Source organism: Panthera tigris, chromosome D1, assembly GCF_018350195.1.
Source record: "Panthera tigris isolate Pti1 chromosome D1, P.tigris_Pti1_mat1.1, whole genome shotgun sequence".
Classification (NCBI taxonomy): domain Eukaryota; kingdom Metazoa; phylum Chordata; class Mammalia; order Carnivora; family Felidae; genus Panthera; species Panthera tigris.
This window is the reverse complement of record NC_056669.1, coordinates 101,902,475-101,922,938: the sequence shown is the minus strand read 5'-3', so window position 1 is coordinate 101,922,938 and position 20,464 is coordinate 101,902,475. Positions and strand designations below refer to the sequence as shown.

The window sequence follows — 20,464 nt, the reverse complement described above, 5'->3', positions numbered from 1 at the left end:
GACCTTGTATTACTCTCCTAGGCCTAGAGCAGGAAGCAGCAAATGTTCTTGCTAGTCAAGCAGGTTTCCAAGTCCAGTGCCACCCTGGAACAGACCCAAGAACCAGGCCCCAGACGCTCTCTATGTCAATTGCCACAGCAAGGGACAGCAGAGAATGACCTGGCCACCCACACCTGCCTAGGTCCAATCACTCTACTAATGAGGAAGTCAGAAAGGCAGATTTGTTAACAAGCAGAAGGGCCAACACCCTGGGCAGACTCTTTGGTGATAGCTGTTATCTACCAGTGCTCCATGTTGCACCAGCTGAGGTCTGATGCCCACCCCACTGCCCTCTCCCCCCAATGAAAGGTGAGTCACATGGGAGTTGGACTAGCTGTCCAAATGATACAATACCTAAAAGGTGAGTGACTCAGGCTTAGATAATGGGGCCTCTACCCCTGGGCCCAGCCCAGTTCATTATTAACCAAAGCTACCTAATATGAGGAAAATGAGCACAAAGGCATTTGCTTTAGAAGGTTATGATCCCATAGAGAAATTCAGCAACAGCTGCTAGGATAGCCTTACCATCAAGACATCTATACATCTTCCCCTTTACTTCTTATTTTTCCTTGCCTAGTAAACACTATGTCTCTGATTTAATCTAAAGCAGAGTTGGCAGCCTATGGGCCAAACTTGTTTTTGCACAGCCCCAGAGCTAAAAATGGGCTTCTATATTTTTAAAAGTTTGTAAAAAGAACAACAACACACAACAAAAATTATACATGGCCCGCAAAGCCTAAAATGGTTCTATCTAGTCCTTCACAGAAAAGGTTTGCCAACCCCCATTCCAAAGCATTCTCTCAAGGCAAACCATCTACCAGCCCAAACATCAATCAATCATGCCCTTTTTCAGATCACCAAAGAATCCTCCGGGATGAGTAGTAAAGTCAGAAGAGGCAGCTGCTTAGTGACCTTTCAGAATGTCACTAATGTACCACCCTCAAAGGATGCCACCCCCATTTCATTTTATAATCAAATGTAAGAACCAAAACACAGTGTCAATTTGGGCTTTTGTGAGGTCAAGGTTTGTTTTTAACTTGAGATTAAAATCACCACGGGGAGGGTTCTCCCTTCACTGTCTATTCTGGCCTAGAAAGCCTAAAACCCTCAATTCTGAATACCAAATCAGATGCTGAAGAAATTCACAAGAGCAAGGGAGTGTCCCACAGCCCCAGGCACCAAGCTCCTTTGTGATGCTGCCTATCTCTAACTGGGGGTTAGGCAGAAACAGCAGAAACTCTTGGCAAAGAAGCAAAGGCCATTCTTCAGGATGTAGACCAATAACCATCACAAGTCATTTTCTATAATTAGATATATGACTTCTATAATGAAAAAGAGACAAAAAAGCAAGTCAGTATTTAGTAAAATCACAGAAGGGAAGACACAAGCGTCTCTTATTCAAAAACACTTGGAGAAAGAAGAGGGGAGCCTGGGTGGCTCATCCATCTGACTCTTGATTTCAGTTCAGGTCATGAACCCAGGATTGTGGGATCAAGTCTGGCGATGGACTCTGCTGAGCGTGGAGCCTGCTTGAGATTCTCTCTCTCCCACTACCCCCTCCCCCACTTGCTCTCTAAAACAAATAAAATGAACAAAATAAATTAAAAAAAAAAAAAAAAGAAGAGCTGTCCCTTTTCACTATTTTGAAAAGACCCTTACCTTCCCCTTTTCTTCCCTACCTGAGTCGTCGGCGAGGGTCAGAGGGCGTCCCCGTCCGACGGGCAGTGCCATAATCAGACATCATGCCGTAATCCAGGTCATCATAGCCCATGCTACGTTGGTCGTCCTCTAGCCCATAAGGCTCTGGATGAAAACGATGCAGATCCACACTGCTCCCACCTACCCGAACCTGGGGCTGGGGCCCATAGACATCCTGTCTACTAGGTGCCCGATAACCTTCCATGCTGGGCCGATACCGCTCCTCAATGCGGGTCACCCGGGACAGACTGCCATAGTTGTCACTGCTACTTGGATAACCATCTTCATAGTGGCGGCTATATCCATCAGGAGGGTAGTGGAAGTTCCTGGGAAGAGTAGCAGTGCCTGCTTGCCCCACATAGGGACCAGGTCCCCCATTGCCATTCTTGCGGAAGTCACGACCCAGAGTCTGGATATAGTTGTTAGAAACTGACGAGGCATCCACAGGCAGCCCATCTGGTCCCATAGGGACTGGCTGTACTGTCCGTGTTGTCACAGTCTTCACCACTTTCTTGACCTTCAAGTAAGGAAAGAGAAAAGAGTGAACAATAGAAGCTTAAATTCTAGACTGCTCTAAGAAATGAAATAAACCCCTACTGCCAGGCCACTTTATCTAGAAATGCCTTACGCTTTACCATCTACCCTCCTCTCCATCTTAGAGGAAGTCCCCAGGCAGGACAGCTGCACTGACAGTAACTGTGCCTATAAAGGAAGCTACTATAGACCTTATAAGGTCTTTCTTTCTTCCCCATTCCATTAGATTTTCCCAGATCTCTTCTATATTCCCTGTCTGGCCAGAGACCACTTTCTTTATGCCTCCACTACATACATTCAACACCTTTCATCCACCTTAATTTTTTTTTTTTTTTAATTTTTAAATTGTTAAATTTTTTATGTTTATTTTTTTTTTTAGAGAGAAAGAGAGCACAAGGAGGGGAGGTTCAGAGATAGAGGGAGACAGAATCCAAAGCAGGCTCCAGGCTCCGAGCTGTCAGCACAGAGCCCGACATCGGGCTTGAACTCATGAACTGTGAGATCATGACCTGAGCTAAAGTCAGGTGCCTAACTCACTGAGCCACCCCAGTGCCCCCACCCTAATTAAGTTCTTAATCCCTCCCAGTGAAGCCCACAAGAAGACCTCCTCCATCATCCCCGACCTCGTATAAGTCTTAGCTTACTGTGGTCTCTGTGCGCCGAGTAGTTCCATCATCAGAGGTCTCCACGGAGACAACAGACATGGCTCCCTCCGGGTCCTCCTCCGTGTAGGTCTCCACAATCTGCCCTGGCTCCTGCATCCTGGGAATGGTACTATACACAAGGTGACTGTGATCCTGTATGGAAAAGAGGAAAAGCAAGGAACAGCCATAAAGATCAACAGTCCAACCCAATGACAAGCAGTCTCCCTAGAGACAAAGACTTCTCATGCATCTTCCATGGGCCCCAGGATTTTCAGAGGGGTAGCTTTCCCCACGTTTTGAACTTCTACAAAAGAGCAGAAGCTATAATTTCCCAGTTCTAGTCATCTAACAAATATGAACTGAGGGGTATCTGGGTGGCTCAGTCGGTTGAGTGTCCGACTTTGGCTCAGGTCATGATCCTGTGGCTTGTGGTTCAAGCCCCATGTCAGACTCTGTGCTGACAGCTCAGGGTCTGGAGTCTGCTTCAGATTCTATGTCTCCCTCTCTCTCTGCACCTCCCCTGCTGATGCTGTCTCTCCTCTCAAAAATAAACATTCAAATATTACATATATATATATATACGTATACATATATATATATACATATATATGTATATATGTATAAACATATATATATACATATATATGTATATGTATATATATATATAAAAACTGAGTTAACTATAGCCACATCAACACCCAAGTGACAGAGACAGCAGACAGCAGATTTAACTTCCCAGTTCTGGTCGTCAAAGTGAATATGATCTGTGTTAACCGCGGCTACATCTACATATGAGTGACCCTTCAAAAAAGAAGTTCAACCAATAAAGAACTTTTAAGATGAACCAGAAAAATCCCCAAAAGAGCCATCTTCTGACTGGCTCTGTACCCTTCAGAAACTGCCTAAGGCTCAAGACCAACCAGATTTCAGGTAGAAATAGAAGCACGCCCATTCCAGAAAAGGGATGCAGTAATTGAGGGATCAAATACCAGATCAACAGCCATTAAGATTCATTCCAAAATACAATCATCTATACATTGAAGCTCCACTTTTTTATTTTCCTAATTAATGGTGGGGGGGGGGGTACTTACAATGTACTTTACAAGACACCCATAAGCTCTTATAGGCTGGGGAAGGAAGAAGATACAAATGAAAAAGCTGAGACTGTGAACCAAAGAAGTTACCTGGGGTCCGTTGAGTTTCAGATCTGAAAATTTCTGTCGCTCAAGGTCAGCATCGCCCACAAACCGGCCGTTCTGAAACACAGCCCACAAGGAGATAATTCATTTTGTGGCCTTCCTTTGCTCTATCAAATACAAATTATCTTTTTTTCCAAACAGGAAAAGGGCTTTCAAAATGATATTTGTGGCCTGGAGTCCTTCTGTCAAGTACTTATAAAAGAACAACATCACCCCTTAGTTTTAGCACTTTCCTCAAAACTGGAATTGGGCCTGGTACTAGCAGACTGGGTCTTTGGAGTATAAGAAGGTAAGCTCTATGAGGGCAGATGTTTGTTGTATTTTTATTTTTCATTTTTTGGTCAGTTTTGTTCAATGATGTATTTCCAGTGCCCTGACCAATGCTTGGCACATAACAGGCACTCAAAAACTATTGACTGAGTAAATAGCAGAGACTCAGGTAAGCCCTTAAAAATATAAGGCTAGGTTGGGGAGTTTCCAAAGGCCTTCTTTTTTTAAAAAAAAATTTTTTAATGTTTATTTATTTTTGAGACAGAGAGAGACAGAGCATGAATGGGGGAGGGTCAGAGAGAGAGGGAGACACAGAATCCGAAACAGGCTCCAGGCTCTGAGGGGTCAGCACAGAGCCCGACGCGGGGCTCGAACCCACGGACCGCGAGATCGTGACCTGAGCTGAAGTCAGACGCTCAACCGACTGAGCCACCCAGGCGCCCCTCCAAAGGCCTTCTTTATTGCTCCGTCCATCTTCATGCTTTACTACCACTGGAAACTTCCATATCAGAGAGACGCAAGAGATAGGAGTCTCTCTTTCCAATAGGAAGAAAATGAGTACCCCAATTCCCCTCAAGCAGACAGTTGTCTCAATATCATCTTCACCAATGTTTAGAGCCACAGAACACAAGTTGCTCTGTCTTAAGCAGCAGGAAATAATCTGACAACATTATACTATGTAAAAATACATTTGACTGCTCCTCTTCCAATAGAAAACTGTGAGATCCAGCCACCTTGGGAGACTTCCCCCACCCTTCTCCCATTACCTAGGGAGTGTAATGCTGCAGGGAGAGGAAGTTAAACATTATTTTCAGGAAGAAGGAAGGGTGTGGCTTCACTGCTGAACAGAAGTTAAAAATAAAAAAGAGACAGAAAGAGAAATCTTGTACTAAATCCTGGAATTCCCCACCACCTCCAAGCCTGAGCAGTCCTGCTCTCCCCTTAACATATATACCTCTCATTCCTGACCCTCAATTCTGGTTCCTATAAAAATCCTAGGAATCTTGCAAACACACTGCCTCCAAGTTCCTGATCATCCCCTAAATGGACTTCTGTCCTCTTACTCAATATGCTCCTCAGCACGAGGGACCTTCTCTGTCTTAAAAAATAAATAATCAATGAAAAAGGCAACTGGAGCATAAGCTGCAGCATAAGCACTGTTGTTAGTTCCCACAGGAGATCTCTTAAGATGGAGTCTACTGGGCAATGCCTACTCTACACACACACACACACACGCACACGCACGCACACATGCACGCACGCACGCATAACCTCAGACAGATTATATCACAGCAAAGTCAGACCAGAGAAACCATAGGAAACACAAGATACTTCTCATTTCTAACCCCAACTCCCCCAAGTCACATCACAAAGTCAGCCAACCCAGAGACCACTGGCTCCTGTGGTTATCTGGGTTAAATAGCAGCACGATGCTCCTTCTCCAGCTCTAACCAATGATCCCTTCCCTCCAAGACATGATTTGCAAAGCCAACAAAACAAGCACGGAAGGACAATACGGAGCGGGAATACACAATTTATGGACACTGCCACACCTTCTGAGCAGACTGTTCCCTGAGGGAGACTGAACTGGAGCCGAGAATACAAGATGCCCAACTGCACCAACCACTAAGCAGACATTTACTTTCTTGAATTTTTGATACCAAGTTGGGGGAAAAAATCAGAGAAAACAGAAGTAACTTGATTACAGCTCAAAACTACATGATGTAGAATCCCAACCCAGAAACCCCACTCCAGCAAAACAGAAGTCAGACGGATGCTTCTCGAGATAAGTCCACTCAACTCAGCAGAACAGCAATATCCCGTGTCTTATATCAGTATTTAACACCCCTGGATAGGTTCACCATGAAGCATGGGCACTGGACAGCCCAGCACCATGAGGAAAAGTAGTTTCCCAGGTAGGATCATAGCCTCTCTATGACCATGCCAAAGTCCTACCTGCAGGTCTGATGGAGAGTCCTACCTGCAGGTCTGATGGGTTACCTGATGCCGGCGGGTGAGGGTGCCGTTGGCCATGAGTGGGTTGGCATCTTGTGGTGAGACCCGGACGCGTTCCAGTTGCGCCGAGACGTGGCGCCGCTCCTCCTCCAGCGCCCGGGTCAGCTTCTCAAACTGGGCCTCTTGCTCCTTCACAGAGGCCAAGATGCTGGCGGTCGACTCCACCTCTGAGTCGTCCATGAAGGTAAAGGGCGGAGCCGCCGCAGAACAGGGTAAAAAGGAAGGTGTGGATCACAGAGGGAGGAGCAAGGAGGGAGAAGGCCCCCTCACTTCACACTACCGGGAGAAGGTAAGAGAGAGGAGAGAAAAGGTCACAGGTCAGAGAAGACAGATGAATCATTAATCCCAGAGCCAAAGATGCCCTCTTGTGGTTTTACTGCGATGCAGAAAGCCAGCCACCATCAAGCCTGGGAGCCCATCACCAGTGTCCGCTCAAGCAGGATCCTTTGCCCGTTACCCTTTGGTAAACACCTCACCAGAAATAATTACTGAATGGAAAGGTGCAACTAGATCCAAGTCTATACTGTTGGCACGAGAGGGAGAATACGGCTAAGGGCTGCAGTCATGACAGGAGATTAAAACTAGATTATTTTTCCCTGGGAAAATTTGCTGGCATCAACTCAATGAAAATTGTAACTCCACATTACAGACCAGCACTCGCTGTCCTGCAAGAGCAAGCCACTGTTAGAGGTAAGGGGGCAGTACAGGTCCACAGATCTTCCTCAACCTCCCCAAATCTGAACACTGAAATTGTTGCAGTGGTGGCAAAATACACTAAATGAAAATGCTAAATTAGAAGGCCAATTAAAAATGGAAATATTAAAAACTTGCTATCAAATGCAGGAAACAAAGTGAAGGCCCCCATATTTAATACATTCATGAAGGGGCCTTTCTATGTTTCAAAACTGTACTACGATACTGGAAGGCAAACCTTGTGCCTTAGCTAAAGGAGACAAGGGAGCAAAAAAACCCACAAAAATTCCATATGTGAACGTACCCGTGCAGCGACCTTTGCCTCTCTGGGGTAGTTGGAAAATGAGCATGAGGCTCAAACTCTGAAACTGTCCCTTGAAGTAGTTCATATTCTAATTTCCAGACAGTCAATGGCTGGAACTTCCTACATCCCTGTTATTCTACAGAAAGCTCTAAATAAACCAACTATATTTTTCATCTTTACTTACTCCAACTCAGGGTAATATCCAAGTATCTAGAGGGTTGGTGTGCTAGTTATACAATAAATGATAGTTATACAAAAATGAAGAGTTCCCCCTATCCTGTTACATTAACTGCAAGTTGGCCAGTAAATGGAGGGGCACTGTAGTCATACTGTTGGACTGAACAAGGTTTCTCACTTACAAATTGGCCATAGGAGATTTTATGGCCAGCTCACAATATACCATGTCAAGAGGCAGGTTTTAAAATAAACTCTCTTCCCCTCCTTCACCACCCTCTCATCAACCCCCTAAAGAAAAAAGACACTTAAAAATTTTATTCTTAAGAAACATAATTCCATACACACCTGTTAAGAGAAGGTCGTAACTGATTGGCTTAATACAGAGAACAGCCCAGTCTAGATTCAAAAAATCATGGGAGAAGCATCCCAGCCACCACAGCAAGGAGGAAGCAGGAAGGAGACAGCTGCAGAAATATTTGAAGGAAAAATGGGAATGAGAGGAAAATAATATATACACAAAATATTAAAAAAATAAGAGGAACAGGGGCAGGTATTGGGAGAAGGACAATCTGGGAATAGAAGGGAGTGAGTGATGTATAAAATACGACTTGGAATTGCTTAATGTGACAAATGCCCTTTGGACTTTGCTCTGTCTTCAGGTATTTGGACGTTGGATGTAGTTTTCACTAAAACCTGGATTCTACTGTCATAGACTACTTCTGTACAAAACCAGGGGTAGGTTATAATATGGATAAAAATTCATTTACCCCCTATTCCCAGCAACCAAATTGGGGGGGGAAATGTCGTTGGAATGCCCTTCCCCCTCCTCCCCACCTCTAAGGCAGAAACCTCAAAGCCCAGTCCCAGCATGCCCACAAAGACATTGAGAAACCAATGCAACAGCCGTAGTGGGGAAGACATGTGGGGACTAGCCTAGGCTGAGCCTTTTGCTTCAGTTCCCTTTCCCACGCTCCCCAGAGCCCCACCAAACACAAATGCTTGGGCCCTTGGGCCCGTGTGCCTTAAAGTATACGCAGCATTCTGTAAGCAAGAGCACCCAGAGGAGCAGATAGACAGGTGCCCAATAAACTCCCTAATTAGTCCTCCACCACTAAGCTCCTTCCAGCGGATCCAGTACCTAAATCCAAGAATGTGGCAACCCTGTCTAAATTCCTTCTACCCTGGCTCTGCGCTCCCACAGTCACACTTATCAACTCCTGTTCTTCCTTCCGGTCCACTGCCAAGTTCTTCTATTCCCACCCTATATCCCAACAGGCCACTCAAGGGTCTTTAATGAAAAGTAACCTCATTTAAAAAAAAAAAAAAAAAAACAAAAAGCTGCTCCCTTTTCTTCTCTATTGCTTCATTTTAACCATTGCCCTTATCCATCATGTACGATGACCTATGAACCTTCCATACCAAGAGGACTCTAAGCCCAAGAGAGATTCTTCCAGTTCTAGGCTTCAACAGGGCTCAGACTGCAGTTACCACTCTGGCAGCCTCTGCCCTGTAATCTCCTTTACTAATAAAAGCCCAAACCACCACTATTATGGGGCATACAGTGAAAACACTCCCTGCTGCAGAGAAACTGTTTGTCACCCACTTTTATGTCACCCATAAACGGCCCCTTTTTACCCCTACAGCTTTAGTTTAAAAGAAGGGGTTAAGGAAGGTTGTAGGAAAACTACCCAGGGCTCTAGGCCAGGAAGCACGATCCTTCCCCACATTCATGGCTTTAAAGGCCAACCACCTGGCTCTAATTTGGAGAAGAGGACAGCACAGTTAAGCAGAAAGACAGGGTCAGATTCCTGGGCCTAACAGCATGGGGAGATTTTCTGCCTGAAAGAGAGCAGAAGCAGAGGCTGTGTGGGATAGGACTCAGAAGACTGGTCCCAGTCCTGGCTCTGCCACTAGCCAACAATGGCAGAAAGTCACTGCCGTGTTCTCATCTGTAAGATGCCAACATCACCACCCCAGTTTAACTGAGGGTTGCTAAGAGAAACAGGTGAGATAATGTACATCATACAAATGTGAGGTATTAAGTTGTTTCAGGAGTTAGTTTCTATCTCCCAATTATATTACTTAATGGTAATGCCTCAGCCCAAAACTATTCTGTGAACTAGTAGATGAGACTCACTGGATCAAGAGCATAACTGGGTTCTAAGGAGTGGATGAGCTGGTTCCCCCGCTCCAACTCTATTTACTAGGGAGGTCCCACCTAGACCAGTGTTTCTGGGACATAGGGCATAGAGTATTATAGATCTGCTATAATAAGTTCTTGACCCCTTATTTCACGCGTTGGTAGTTTATTACCAAGGAGAAAGGGAAGGTGAAAAGAACTAACAATTACTGAATGTTTTACATTTTTTATCTTGGCAATACTTATAACCCTAAGGAAGTAAGTTCTACTGCAAATGAGAAAACAGGCTCTAGGTGAAGAAATTACCCAAGGTCTAGGTTAATAGCAAGTTCCGAATATCAACTCACATCTATTCCATTCTAAAGCCTGTGTTCTCTTTCTACTACATGCTGTCAAGCCCAAAAAATACAAGCCCAGTAGAAGATGGACAGTCCAGTCCTTCTTCCCCACAGTCCTTGAGCTTTCTGCCCAAACATCACAGGAAAAGGGGGAAGGGGAAGCTTCCATTTTTCCTTAAAGGCTTATTTATATGTCTGCATATAAGATACAAGTGGAAGAACAGAACCAAATGGGAGGAAAAAGCAAGCAGAAGTAGGGGGAGAGAATGAAGCTGCTGGCAAGCTATAGAACACTGCTTCACAACTCAGACTTAAGCAAAGTCTTCTCCATGCCATACACACACAAAAATTATGGTTTAGACCAGAATCTGCAAACCATTAACCGACTTTGGCAATTAGAGTCAAGAAAGTCACGGGAGTCCAGGCCAACACGTTTCTTAATATTTTCAAATGAGTTAACACTGGATCTCACTACAAAAAGAATCAAAAATTCTCAAAGTGAGAAGGAGCAGGAGAAGGCCACACATAAAGTGAGCCCTGCTATTTCCTTAAGACTGTACTTTCCCTTAAGACTACAATTGGGGTTTTTTTGTTTTGTTTTGTTTTTTAATTTTTTTTAACGTTTTATTTATTTTTGAGACAGAGAGAGACAGAGCATGAACGGGGGAGGGGCAGAGAGAGAGGGAGTCATAGCATCCGAAGTAGGCTCCAGGCTCCAAGCCATCAGCCCAGAGCCCGACGCGGGGCTCGAACCCACGGACCGCAAGATCATGACCTGAGCTGAAGTCGGACGCCCAACCGACTGAGCCACCCAGGCGCCCCATGACTACAATTGGTTTTACTTCTAACAAGCCATAGGTCCTACAGACTTGTGTCTACAGCAAAGCCTCAACAATGATACAAATTCAGTCTCTTCTGTAAGAATCCAAAACCAGAAGTTAAATTGGATCAAATACCCAGCAGGACCAAACGGACAAGGCCAACCAGGTAGCTGGGCAAAAAAATATCAGCAGTAGCATGGTCCCCTGAAATGATCCATTCTACTGTAACCCAGCCAAAGAAATGTACTTTGGAATTATGATTTTTAGAAGTTAAAAATACAGACTTTAGAATCAGACTAGGTTCAAATCCCAACTCCACTGTTTCTTAGCTATAGGACTTTGGGCAAAGTACCACTTAATCTCTAACCCTCAGGTTCCTTTTCTGTAAAATGGGGAAATAAAATACATGTAAGGGTAGTTGTAAGAAGTACATAAGACAATCCACATAAAATGCCTAGAAAAATGACTTGACACACAGAAAGCTATTAATATGGTTACTAATACAAACACTGCTACAAATAGCTACCACAAAGGACTAGAGTTTGGTGGTGTTAATAGGTCTTTTGAATAAAACACACGTTTCCACATGCTCCCCTCTCTGCTTTATAGCAGACCAGTAAACTAGAGGAACTCTTCACACTCTCAAAGGGAAAAACAAAATAAAACTCCAGATTAGGGTCAAAAGACCTGGGGTTCAAGTCCTATGTCTGCCAAAAACTAGCTGTGAGAACTAGCTCGCAGGGGAAGTTATAACCCAAGCAATCTGCATTTTTATTACTTGTCAAGGCTTAACTTTAATGGGCTCATATATGTAAACCTATAGGCTGGGTGACTCTGACATCCATGCTATCCTGATAAACATATCCAATAAAGATATGACCAGAATTAGGCAAGCTAGCCCTTATGGAAAGAGGAAAAAGTATGTCCTAAGCCCCACAAAATAGTCTTTGGGGTTCTTAGGAAAGAAATTTTCTGTAGCCAATCCCAAAGCCAGTTCTCCTCCTTCCTTCCTTTTTATTCATCATGAAATTAAAACCAATGTCACAAAGTTCTGCCTTCCTTCCAAAAGCAAGAATAAGCAAAACTCCTCTTCTAGGTCATCCTAGGAATTTCAAATGGTGGTTCTAAAAAGCACACTGAGGGGCGCCTGGGTGGCTCAGACGGTTGAATGTCTGACTTCAGCTGGGGTCATGATCTCGTGGTTCATGGGTTCGAGCCCCATGTAGGGCTCTGTGCTGACAGCTCAGAGCCTGAAGCCTGCTTTGGATTCTGTGTCTCCCTCTATCTCTGCCCCTCCCCCACTCACGCTCTATCTTTCTCTCTCTCTCAAAAATAAATAAAAACATTACAAAAAAATTTTTTAAAGCACACTGAGCCTCATACTGAAGAATACCAATCAATAGAACATAGCACCTGTAACGCCACAGAGCTGTACTACATAACACTCAAGCCAACAAAAGTAGGTCTTCTAGACCCCTAAAAGGCATTTGTTTGCCTTAAATAGCACTTGCTCCAAAATTCAAAGCAATTACTCCTGTTCAAACATACACACAGAAGGTTGCCATTTTATTTTTAAATTAAAGGAATATATTTTGTCAGTAGTTTTTCTCTGGCTTCTTCTCACAAAGAGCGCTTGTACCAGAGTCCAAGATCTAAGTACCCCACCCACCACCTGATGTTCCACCATCCCAAACTCAGTGAGAACAATTCCAGTATACCTCCTTTTGTTGGGAAGACTCACTCCCACCCTAAGCCAAGTCCCTAGACATGATTTGCATTAAGACCTAAAGAAGACCCCGCTCACTTCACGATCTCAACTGACCACTTCTCAGAGTTACAAATCCAATAGTCCAGAAATGGCCTTGTCTCAGGTGTTAGCGGTTTCTGAGCCTCCCCGTGGATCTGCCTGATGTGGGGCCCAGCTTCTCCACTTAAGAGCACCCAAAAGGCAGACTGGGAACTTTCACTTTCCCAGGGAAAGGCTGGGTCTCACTGTGTCCACCATGAATCTCTCTGATATAAGGGAGTCTCTGACAAATCACTGTCCTCTTAGAAACGAGTGATACTTCTGATTGGAGTTCAGAAAAGAAGGAAAATAAATACACAATAGTTTGAAGTTGTTTTTTCTTTAAATACTCTTTGTTAAAAGGAGGTTGAGCTGGCAATCTCTACAGGTCAACAGGACACGTTAAACTCATTTCAGTCTTATAATCCTGACCCAAAGTTACTCATCAGGTTTTAGCTTTTACTGTGACTTTAAAAGAAAAAAAAAAAAAAATATCGCCTCCATCATCTTGACCCTAAATTCGGAAACCAGATGGAATATTCTCCTTGTTCTTTTCCCCTACCAAGTATTCTGGGAACCCCCCAAACCATAACATACTAAATGGATGAATGCTAGACTGGCTTTGAAAAAAAGGAAGGGTGTGGCTCTCAGTTAGTGAGGGGCCCAGGACTGAAAGGCTATGGAAAGAGACAAAACCTGCTTCTCTCTGGGGCACGTATGACACACACACAGGACTGGTCTAACAAGTCCTTCTGATCTCTCAGGCCAGGCCGCCTCTTTCTCCTCCCCCATTACCCACGTGCCTCTCCAAGGCCCTCCACTGGGCCAGCCAACGCTGAATTTTCTCTCAATCCTGAAGGTCTGAGACACGGGAGTTACTTACCTGGATCCCTGATGCAACCCTGCCAAAGGAGCCTCACCTAGCCTTATAAGGAGAAAGCAGAGCTTTAGGGAGAGGCCGATAAGGAAACAAAGATAAGAGGGAGGGGCAAAAAACCAGAAGGAGGTGTCAGACTGAAGGGGAGAGGCCAAATGCCTTTCTCCTTCCTACAGGAGAAGGGAGAAAAAAAGAGGGAGGTCAAGTACACACAATGGGAAATGAGAAAAAGTCTAATCAAAATGGAAAGGTATTGTGTAACTCCTGTGTCATAAAACAGAAATCCTAAAATTAACAAGGACACCTTATACCCTTCCCTAGCCTAGGCTAGGGGAGAAAAAAAAAAAAAAATGGGAAAAAAGCTTAACCTTAGGGTTTTCTAGAGGTCACCCAACTGTCTGAGCTCACATTCCTTTTTTAAGGAGGCACCTTCTCACCAAACCCCCTCACTTTCTATCTATGGTACTCTCACCATTTCTTTGCCTGTCCTCTGATGGGGCTTGGACAAGCTGAAAGCATGCAATTGAGTCACGTTTGCAGTCCCGCTTCCTCAAAGCACTGAAAAGAGCTAAGACACCCCTTCCCCCAGGTTTAGAATATATCTCCCTTTTGAGACAAGCAACAGAGTCTATGAGGAAATGAGAGGAAGTGTGAAGGTCCTGTTTCATCTATAGGACAGACAGCTGAAGGAAAGGTTTTTCCCTACTTTAAAGAAGAAAATCTGACCTTACAGGGGAAGAAAAGTTATGAATTAATTACTGATGTCCCCCATAAGTTATCACAATAATCTTCTCAATGGCCTCTGGGGTGACACTGGACCCTTTTTATAAATGAGTAAACTCTACATCAGAAGAACTCAGTATCTTGCCCAAGGTCATAGAGCCAGTGAGTGGTGGAAACTCATCTGTTCTGCTCCAAGTTCGTGTTCCTTCTTCCCAACGGAGTAAAAGAAGTCTGAACTTCCAAAGGGTCTTGCGGTTAAAAGTCATTCTAATTCCAACAGAGAAGCTGACCAAAAGTAATGGCATGGGGAGGATGGCATGGAAGCAGATAGACTTTTGGGTCTTACCTTCACTTTAATGAGTAAGACGTACTTGATTCTGAGGAAGAATAGCGTACAGTCTACTTCAGATTTATATCCCATTTTATAAAGGAACGAGAACTCAGAAGGGAAAATGCTAGGGGCAAAAAGTAATACAACTTTTTACATAATCACCTACTTTTCCTCTGCAGAGCCTGCTCTAGAAATCTGGCTACATGCCACATTCTCAAATCATCCAGATCTCAAGAAAGAAAACCTAATCACAAATATCCCTACTCTCATTTTTAATGTGGCATCTCACTAAACCAAAAGCAGAGATCAGAGTGGGGTGGGAAACAGAAGGAACTAGAATCGGGGAAGATTGTGCTGGCCAGCATCAGAACAGAGGGGAAGGATTGTTCTAGTGGTATGTTAGCAATCTGCCTCTGGGGCAGCTGTCCTCCTGAGCAATCAAAGGCCGATTTGTATGTGTGCTCAGGGACTAGCCAGCTTGGCAAGAAGTTGAGGACTCAGCCACCCAATCCACAAAGTGCGAAGAGATGCCTGTTTCACAGCTGGAATGGAGGGCAGGGAAAACACAAAACAAGGGGGAAAGGAGGGAGGAGGAGAACAGAGAGTGCTACAGGTGCTATTTCAGTCTAGACAGAGGGGGGGAACATATCCTAGGAAACTACCAACCATTCCTTAGTTATGTGCCAACAGTGAATTGCCAGTACCTCTCAATAGTGAAATCAAAGAATGGGTGGGTTTCTCTGGCTCTGTATGTAGTAGGGTGCCAACTGGAGAGATGAAACCTAAAGTGTTGGGCCCCAGCAACACCCACTTCTCTCTGTCCCTTTCAGACCAAAGTACCTGCAACATACAGAGTGAATAAACATCATATAAACAAACATCTCTTTCTAGAATTCCTTTCTTAATTAAATCCTAGAAATCTATAAATAACAGTAACACACATAAAACTCAGTGAGATTCCCCAATGCTAGGACGTGGAGGCCATTTACAGAATTCGAGTGCTGAGAAGGCCACGGTCCGCATTCACACTCCCTCATCCCTCAGAGTAGCTTAGATGCCCTGAGACCCATTAGACACACAAAGGCTGCTCTCTTCTCAGTAGAGCCCTGGAGCAGAGCTGCTCTCCAGGGACAAAGAGATTTCACAGGAGAACCACAAAGGCATCGCCCCTCTCCGCTCCCCACTCCCAGCTTTCTCACTTCCTGTCACAGTAGCACCAGACCACAGTCTCCCAGAAACAAACAAATACAAAGTGCTGGATTCTGGGCTGCAGGCCAACCGCATTCCAGGGCATCCTGTCTACCAATCACCAGTCAGAGCTCCCACTTTGCCCTGCTCAGTTCCTTATCATGTTCGGGAAAACAACCCTCCTCCCTGCCTCAAGCCAACACTACATAGGACAAAGCTCAGGCCTTTGAGAATCCGCAGAAAGATACTGTGCATGGATCTAAGGGTTTGAAAGGGGTGAGGGGATTCTTAAGATTCCTACTTGGCAAGGCTTCTTCACTTTGGAGGCACTGCATTGGGGCTGTTAGAGCTACTGCTGCTGTTATATTCAGTTCAGCTACATGTGATACATCCCAAAGAGAACTTCACTATGGCAATCGGATTGCTGCTCTGGATTCAGTCAATAGAACATTCCCACCTGGAGAACTACTTTAAAACACATCTTCTGTCACCTTCTCTATCACCCATTTCCAGTTTTCAAAGTCTTTCAAGCCCTTTTCCCCACAAGCATAAAGTTGATTCCTAGAGGCCTCACAGAGAACAAACAAAGGCAGCAGACTCCACCCTACAAAGGGGCAGGATAAGCACCAGCAGGTGCTGGGAGCAAAGTTCTCCGCTTCCCCAGGGAATGAGATGTAGCCAAGTATTGCACAGTAGTTCTGGTGGCAAAGCGGTCAAGACCGCAACCTTTTCCTGTTCACTGCTCCCCCGGAGTGGGTCAGGGCCTGTAGATTTGGAACCTCTTCAGAAAAAGAAAAAAAAAAAAAAAAAAAAAAAAAAGCCTCCCTTTCTAATAAGGGTCCTCAGCTAATTCCAAGAATGGGATAAATGATACATTCTTCTATTATCTTGTACAAACCCCACGGAGGTTAGCCCAAAACCCCAGAAGCAAAGATGCAGATAGAAGTCAAGCTAATCTATTAGCCAGAGAGTCTTGAAATCCAAAGTAACACCCTTTGCCCACAGGGCTCAATTCCCTTTGAATAAAGCACAGCACAGGCTTAGCCCAGAGTCCTTCAACCAGGTGACATTCCAGTCAATGAACTAGTAATATGTTATCATTTCTCAGCTTTTCTCCTCCTTTGCTTTCTCCTACAAACTCCTTTATCCTTCTTCTTGGATCTGCTAGAAGTACTCTGGGCTGAACCCTGATTTCGATTAGTATATGATACAAAAGGAGCCTAAGTCTGAAACAACACAACTTAGAAGGAAGTAGCCAATATCTGAATCTGACATAACCAGGTGGGGAGGAATATACACAAGAGTCAGCCATTCTAGAGCTGGGTAGCAAAGTGGGCACTTAACACTGTGTTTTAGAACAGAACTTCAACAGTAGAGCCTAGTCACTGCAAACTCTATTCTATCACTGAAGCATACACAAAAAAAATTTAAGATCTCTCACCTAGCACTGAATCAGACGAACTCCCTTTTTCTCTCAAGAATAACTGAAAAAGTAGTAACAACTGTTAATGTATTCTTGTCCCATTCTCCCTCATCACAGCCCAGGCCAAATACATCACTCAGTTAAGCAATATCGTGTGAGGTAGTTATACAAAAAAGAGATAAAAAAATAATCTAGTGGGGGAGTTTTCTGGGATACCTATAAAAAAACAAAAAAACAAAAAAAAAACAGGGTTGTCAAAGACTCATCCCAGACAGAGAACTGGATACACCCATTATCAGTACTCCTGCTGATGCTCCAAAAGGATGCTAGGCAGGTTGTCTGCCTCAAATTGAGCAGGTGAAACAGAAAAGCCGTGCTGACTCAGAAATACAGTCACCCCAGGGTGTGAGGGAGGGAAGGAGACCAATATAGCCAACCGATTACAATTCATCATGACTTCACCAAAGGTCCTGGTTCTAATTGTATCTCTGGCTGTTTGCAGACATGTTTCAAAAACCCAACCAATGGAATAATGAATGGGTAAGAAGAAAGTCAATGGAGGGGCCCAAGACTTAGCTGAATACTCAATGGTTAGAAAAGCATGAATCTGTTTTGCTATCTAACTTCCCACATACCCCTTTCCAAATCAGGCCCAAAGCTGAAAGAATTAGAGGGAGGGGAGGCAGAGAAAAGAATGTGACTGAGAAAGGTTTAGTTACATTCCAACTAGCCAACATCCCACATGGTATTAAGAGTGCCTGACAATCCAATCCCACTACATGGGAGTTGCTGGGGCTCTGCTAACATACATCCAATTCCTCCACCCCTCCCACCCCCAAACACTCTGAAAAGAAGCGTAATTGAGATAGCTTGATGAAGGCACCAGCTGTTTCCACCACTCTCCCTCCCCCCAACCCCAGAGACCACAGTTCAAACTCACATCAAACACTTAATACAATTGACTAGCCAGTAGGAAGGAGAAGCCTGGACTAAAATAGCAGGAAGAGTGCCAACTGGCCCCACTTAGAAGGAATGTTTTCTTGGCTCAATTTAAAAATAAGAAACCTTTGTCACCCACTCCCTTCTGCCCAATTATGTTCTCCTTTCTGCAACCTACTCCTCAGTGTCAAATGGATTTCAGTTTCTTCCCTACAACTCCTTGATCTATTTTCAAATGTCAGGGAATACAGGGGAGGTAGAAGGTTGAATGTAAAGTAATGCCTGGGAGATTGGGAGGCTTCCTGGACGGCAACCGCCAAACCCAGCTCAGGCCTCTCACACAAGGGCAAGGAGACAAGAGCCCACACTGCACCCGTCTCCACATTTCAAATTCGGAAAGAAGGGAATGAACATTAGGTTTCCACAGCTGAACAATGATTTCCCGAGGCATGGGTAGCCGGTCAAGACTATTAACGTGATCAGCCCCTCCCCCACCCATATTTGAAGTTGGCCTGAGTTGGCCAAGGAGGAAGGGAAGGAAGCCAGCACTTCCTTTTCAGACAGGAAGTAACAATGGCCCTTCCTGTGGAGATTTAAACAAATTGTCCAGCTGAGTTTCAACGAGAACATCCTCTCCTGAATTTGTTCCACAATTTCAAAATGGAGAGGGGAAAATGGAGATATGGTCCAAAAGTTTCCCTTCCCTCACAACAGGCAAGTCCTCCATACCATGCTGAGTGCTGGCATAACCCCCAAATCAGGCGGTGGCATCTGTAATTACAAAACAATACAGGATAGATACAGAGGTAGAAAACTTCAAATTAGCCACCTTCTCACCAAGTCCACTACCACAAACTATTCTTGTCTACTTCTCATTCTAATTAAATAACCACCCATGTGAGAAATCACATACATATGCAGCTTAACTCAAAACGTTCAGGTTTTATGGTCCTCAAACCTGAGTGATCAGAATCACCTGGGGGGGTGGCTGGATGTTAGTACCTGTGTGGCTTGGTCAGTTAAGTGTTGGGACTTCAGCTCAGGTCTCACAGTTCATGAGTTCAAGCCCCACGTAGGGCTCCCTGCTGTCAGCACGGAGCACACTTTGGATCCTCTATTCCCCTCTCTCTGCCCCTCCCCTGCTCATACTATCTCTCTCGAAAAGAAATAAACATTTAAAAAAGTTATTTTAAATATAATTTCTGGGGCACGTAGCTGGCTCAGTGAGAGGAGCGTGCGACTTGAACTTAGGGTTAGGAGTTCGAGCCCCATGTAGGGTGTAGAGATTACTTAAATGAATAAACTTAAAAAAAAAATTGGAGTGCCTGGGTGACTTAGTCGGTTAAGGGTCTGACTTCGATGCATCGGGCTCTGTGCTGACAGCTCGGAGCCTGCAGCTGCTTTGGATTCTGTGTCTCCCTCTCTGTCCCTCCCCTGCTCGTGCTCTGTCTCTCTCTCTCTAAAATAAATAATAAACATTTTTAAAAATGAAAAGTTTTTAAATTCAAAATACAAAAAAAAATATTATCGCCCAAATCTACCTCCTCACCCCTTATACTTCAATTTCTAGAGAGAATGCCTAGGAATTTATGCTTTTAAAAAGCTCTCAAAGTGATTGATAGCTGCTGGGACCACTGTACTAGCCTATCACTGACAACCCTCTGGCCACCACACTCCTCCAGCAGAAAGGGCACTGGTTATTAAATATAGGATTTGGGCCTGCTCTGCTGTTCACCAGACAGCTCAGATCATTATTCCAAGCCGGATTAGTGACTCTTTGAAAGCCTGGGTTTAAATATAAGAATGACTAGAATGACACCGTCCTAAATCCTATATTCTAGACTCAGAACCTAGAAAGAATTATCTCATTTTTTAGAATCCTGAGCTCCTACATTGGAGGATATCCCTGTTTACATTGTAGACTGGACAACCCTGATTATTTTTAAAACAACTTAGTTTAGAGGCGCCTGGGTGGCTCAGTCAGTTGCGCTTCTGACTCTTGACTTCAGCTCAGGTCAGGATCTCACTGTTAGTGAGATGGAGTACACATTGGGCTCAGCACTGACAGCATGGAGCCTGCTTGGGATTCTCTCTCCGCCCCCTTCTCTCTCACTCAAAATAAATAAATGAACTTTTAAAAACTGATTTGGTTTAATTTTCCTCCAAGAAACAAAGAACTGTGCCAACATTTTCAAAGATTGGTTCCATATATCCCAAAAGAAGTCTAAAGTCGCATATCTAGCATTCATGACCCCAGATAATTCTAGCCCAGTTGACAATAGAACAGAAATAATCAGAAACTCTGGATTCAAATGTTATCTATG

At 44.3% G+C, this 20,464-nt stretch overlaps 1 protein-coding gene across 9 annotated transcripts in view; it reads right to left on the bottom strand.

Moving 5' to 3' along the window:
* CTNND1 (catenin delta 1) overlaps positions 1-20,464 on the bottom strand; it is a 51,092-nt gene that overhangs the window by 14,537 nt on the left and 16,091 nt on the right. For 8 of the 9 annotated variants that reach the window (XM_042957928.1, XM_042957927.1, XM_042957926.1 and 5 more), the window contains 5 exons: positions 7,920-8,038; positions 6,386-6,676; positions 4,100-4,171; positions 2,916-3,068; positions 1,719-2,254 (listed from right to left, as the gene is read on the bottom strand). In XM_042957928.1, the coding sequence (XP_042813862.1) occupies positions 1,719-2,254; positions 2,916-3,068; positions 4,100-4,171; positions 6,386-6,580 (956 nt within the window). In that variant the 5' untranslated portion in view covers positions 6,581-6,676; positions 7,920-8,038. The remainder of the gene's footprint in view (positions 1-1,718; positions 2,255-2,915; positions 3,069-4,099; positions 4,172-6,385; positions 6,677-7,919; positions 8,039-20,464) is intronic. The other variant, XM_042957933.1, reaches the window with a different exon arrangement.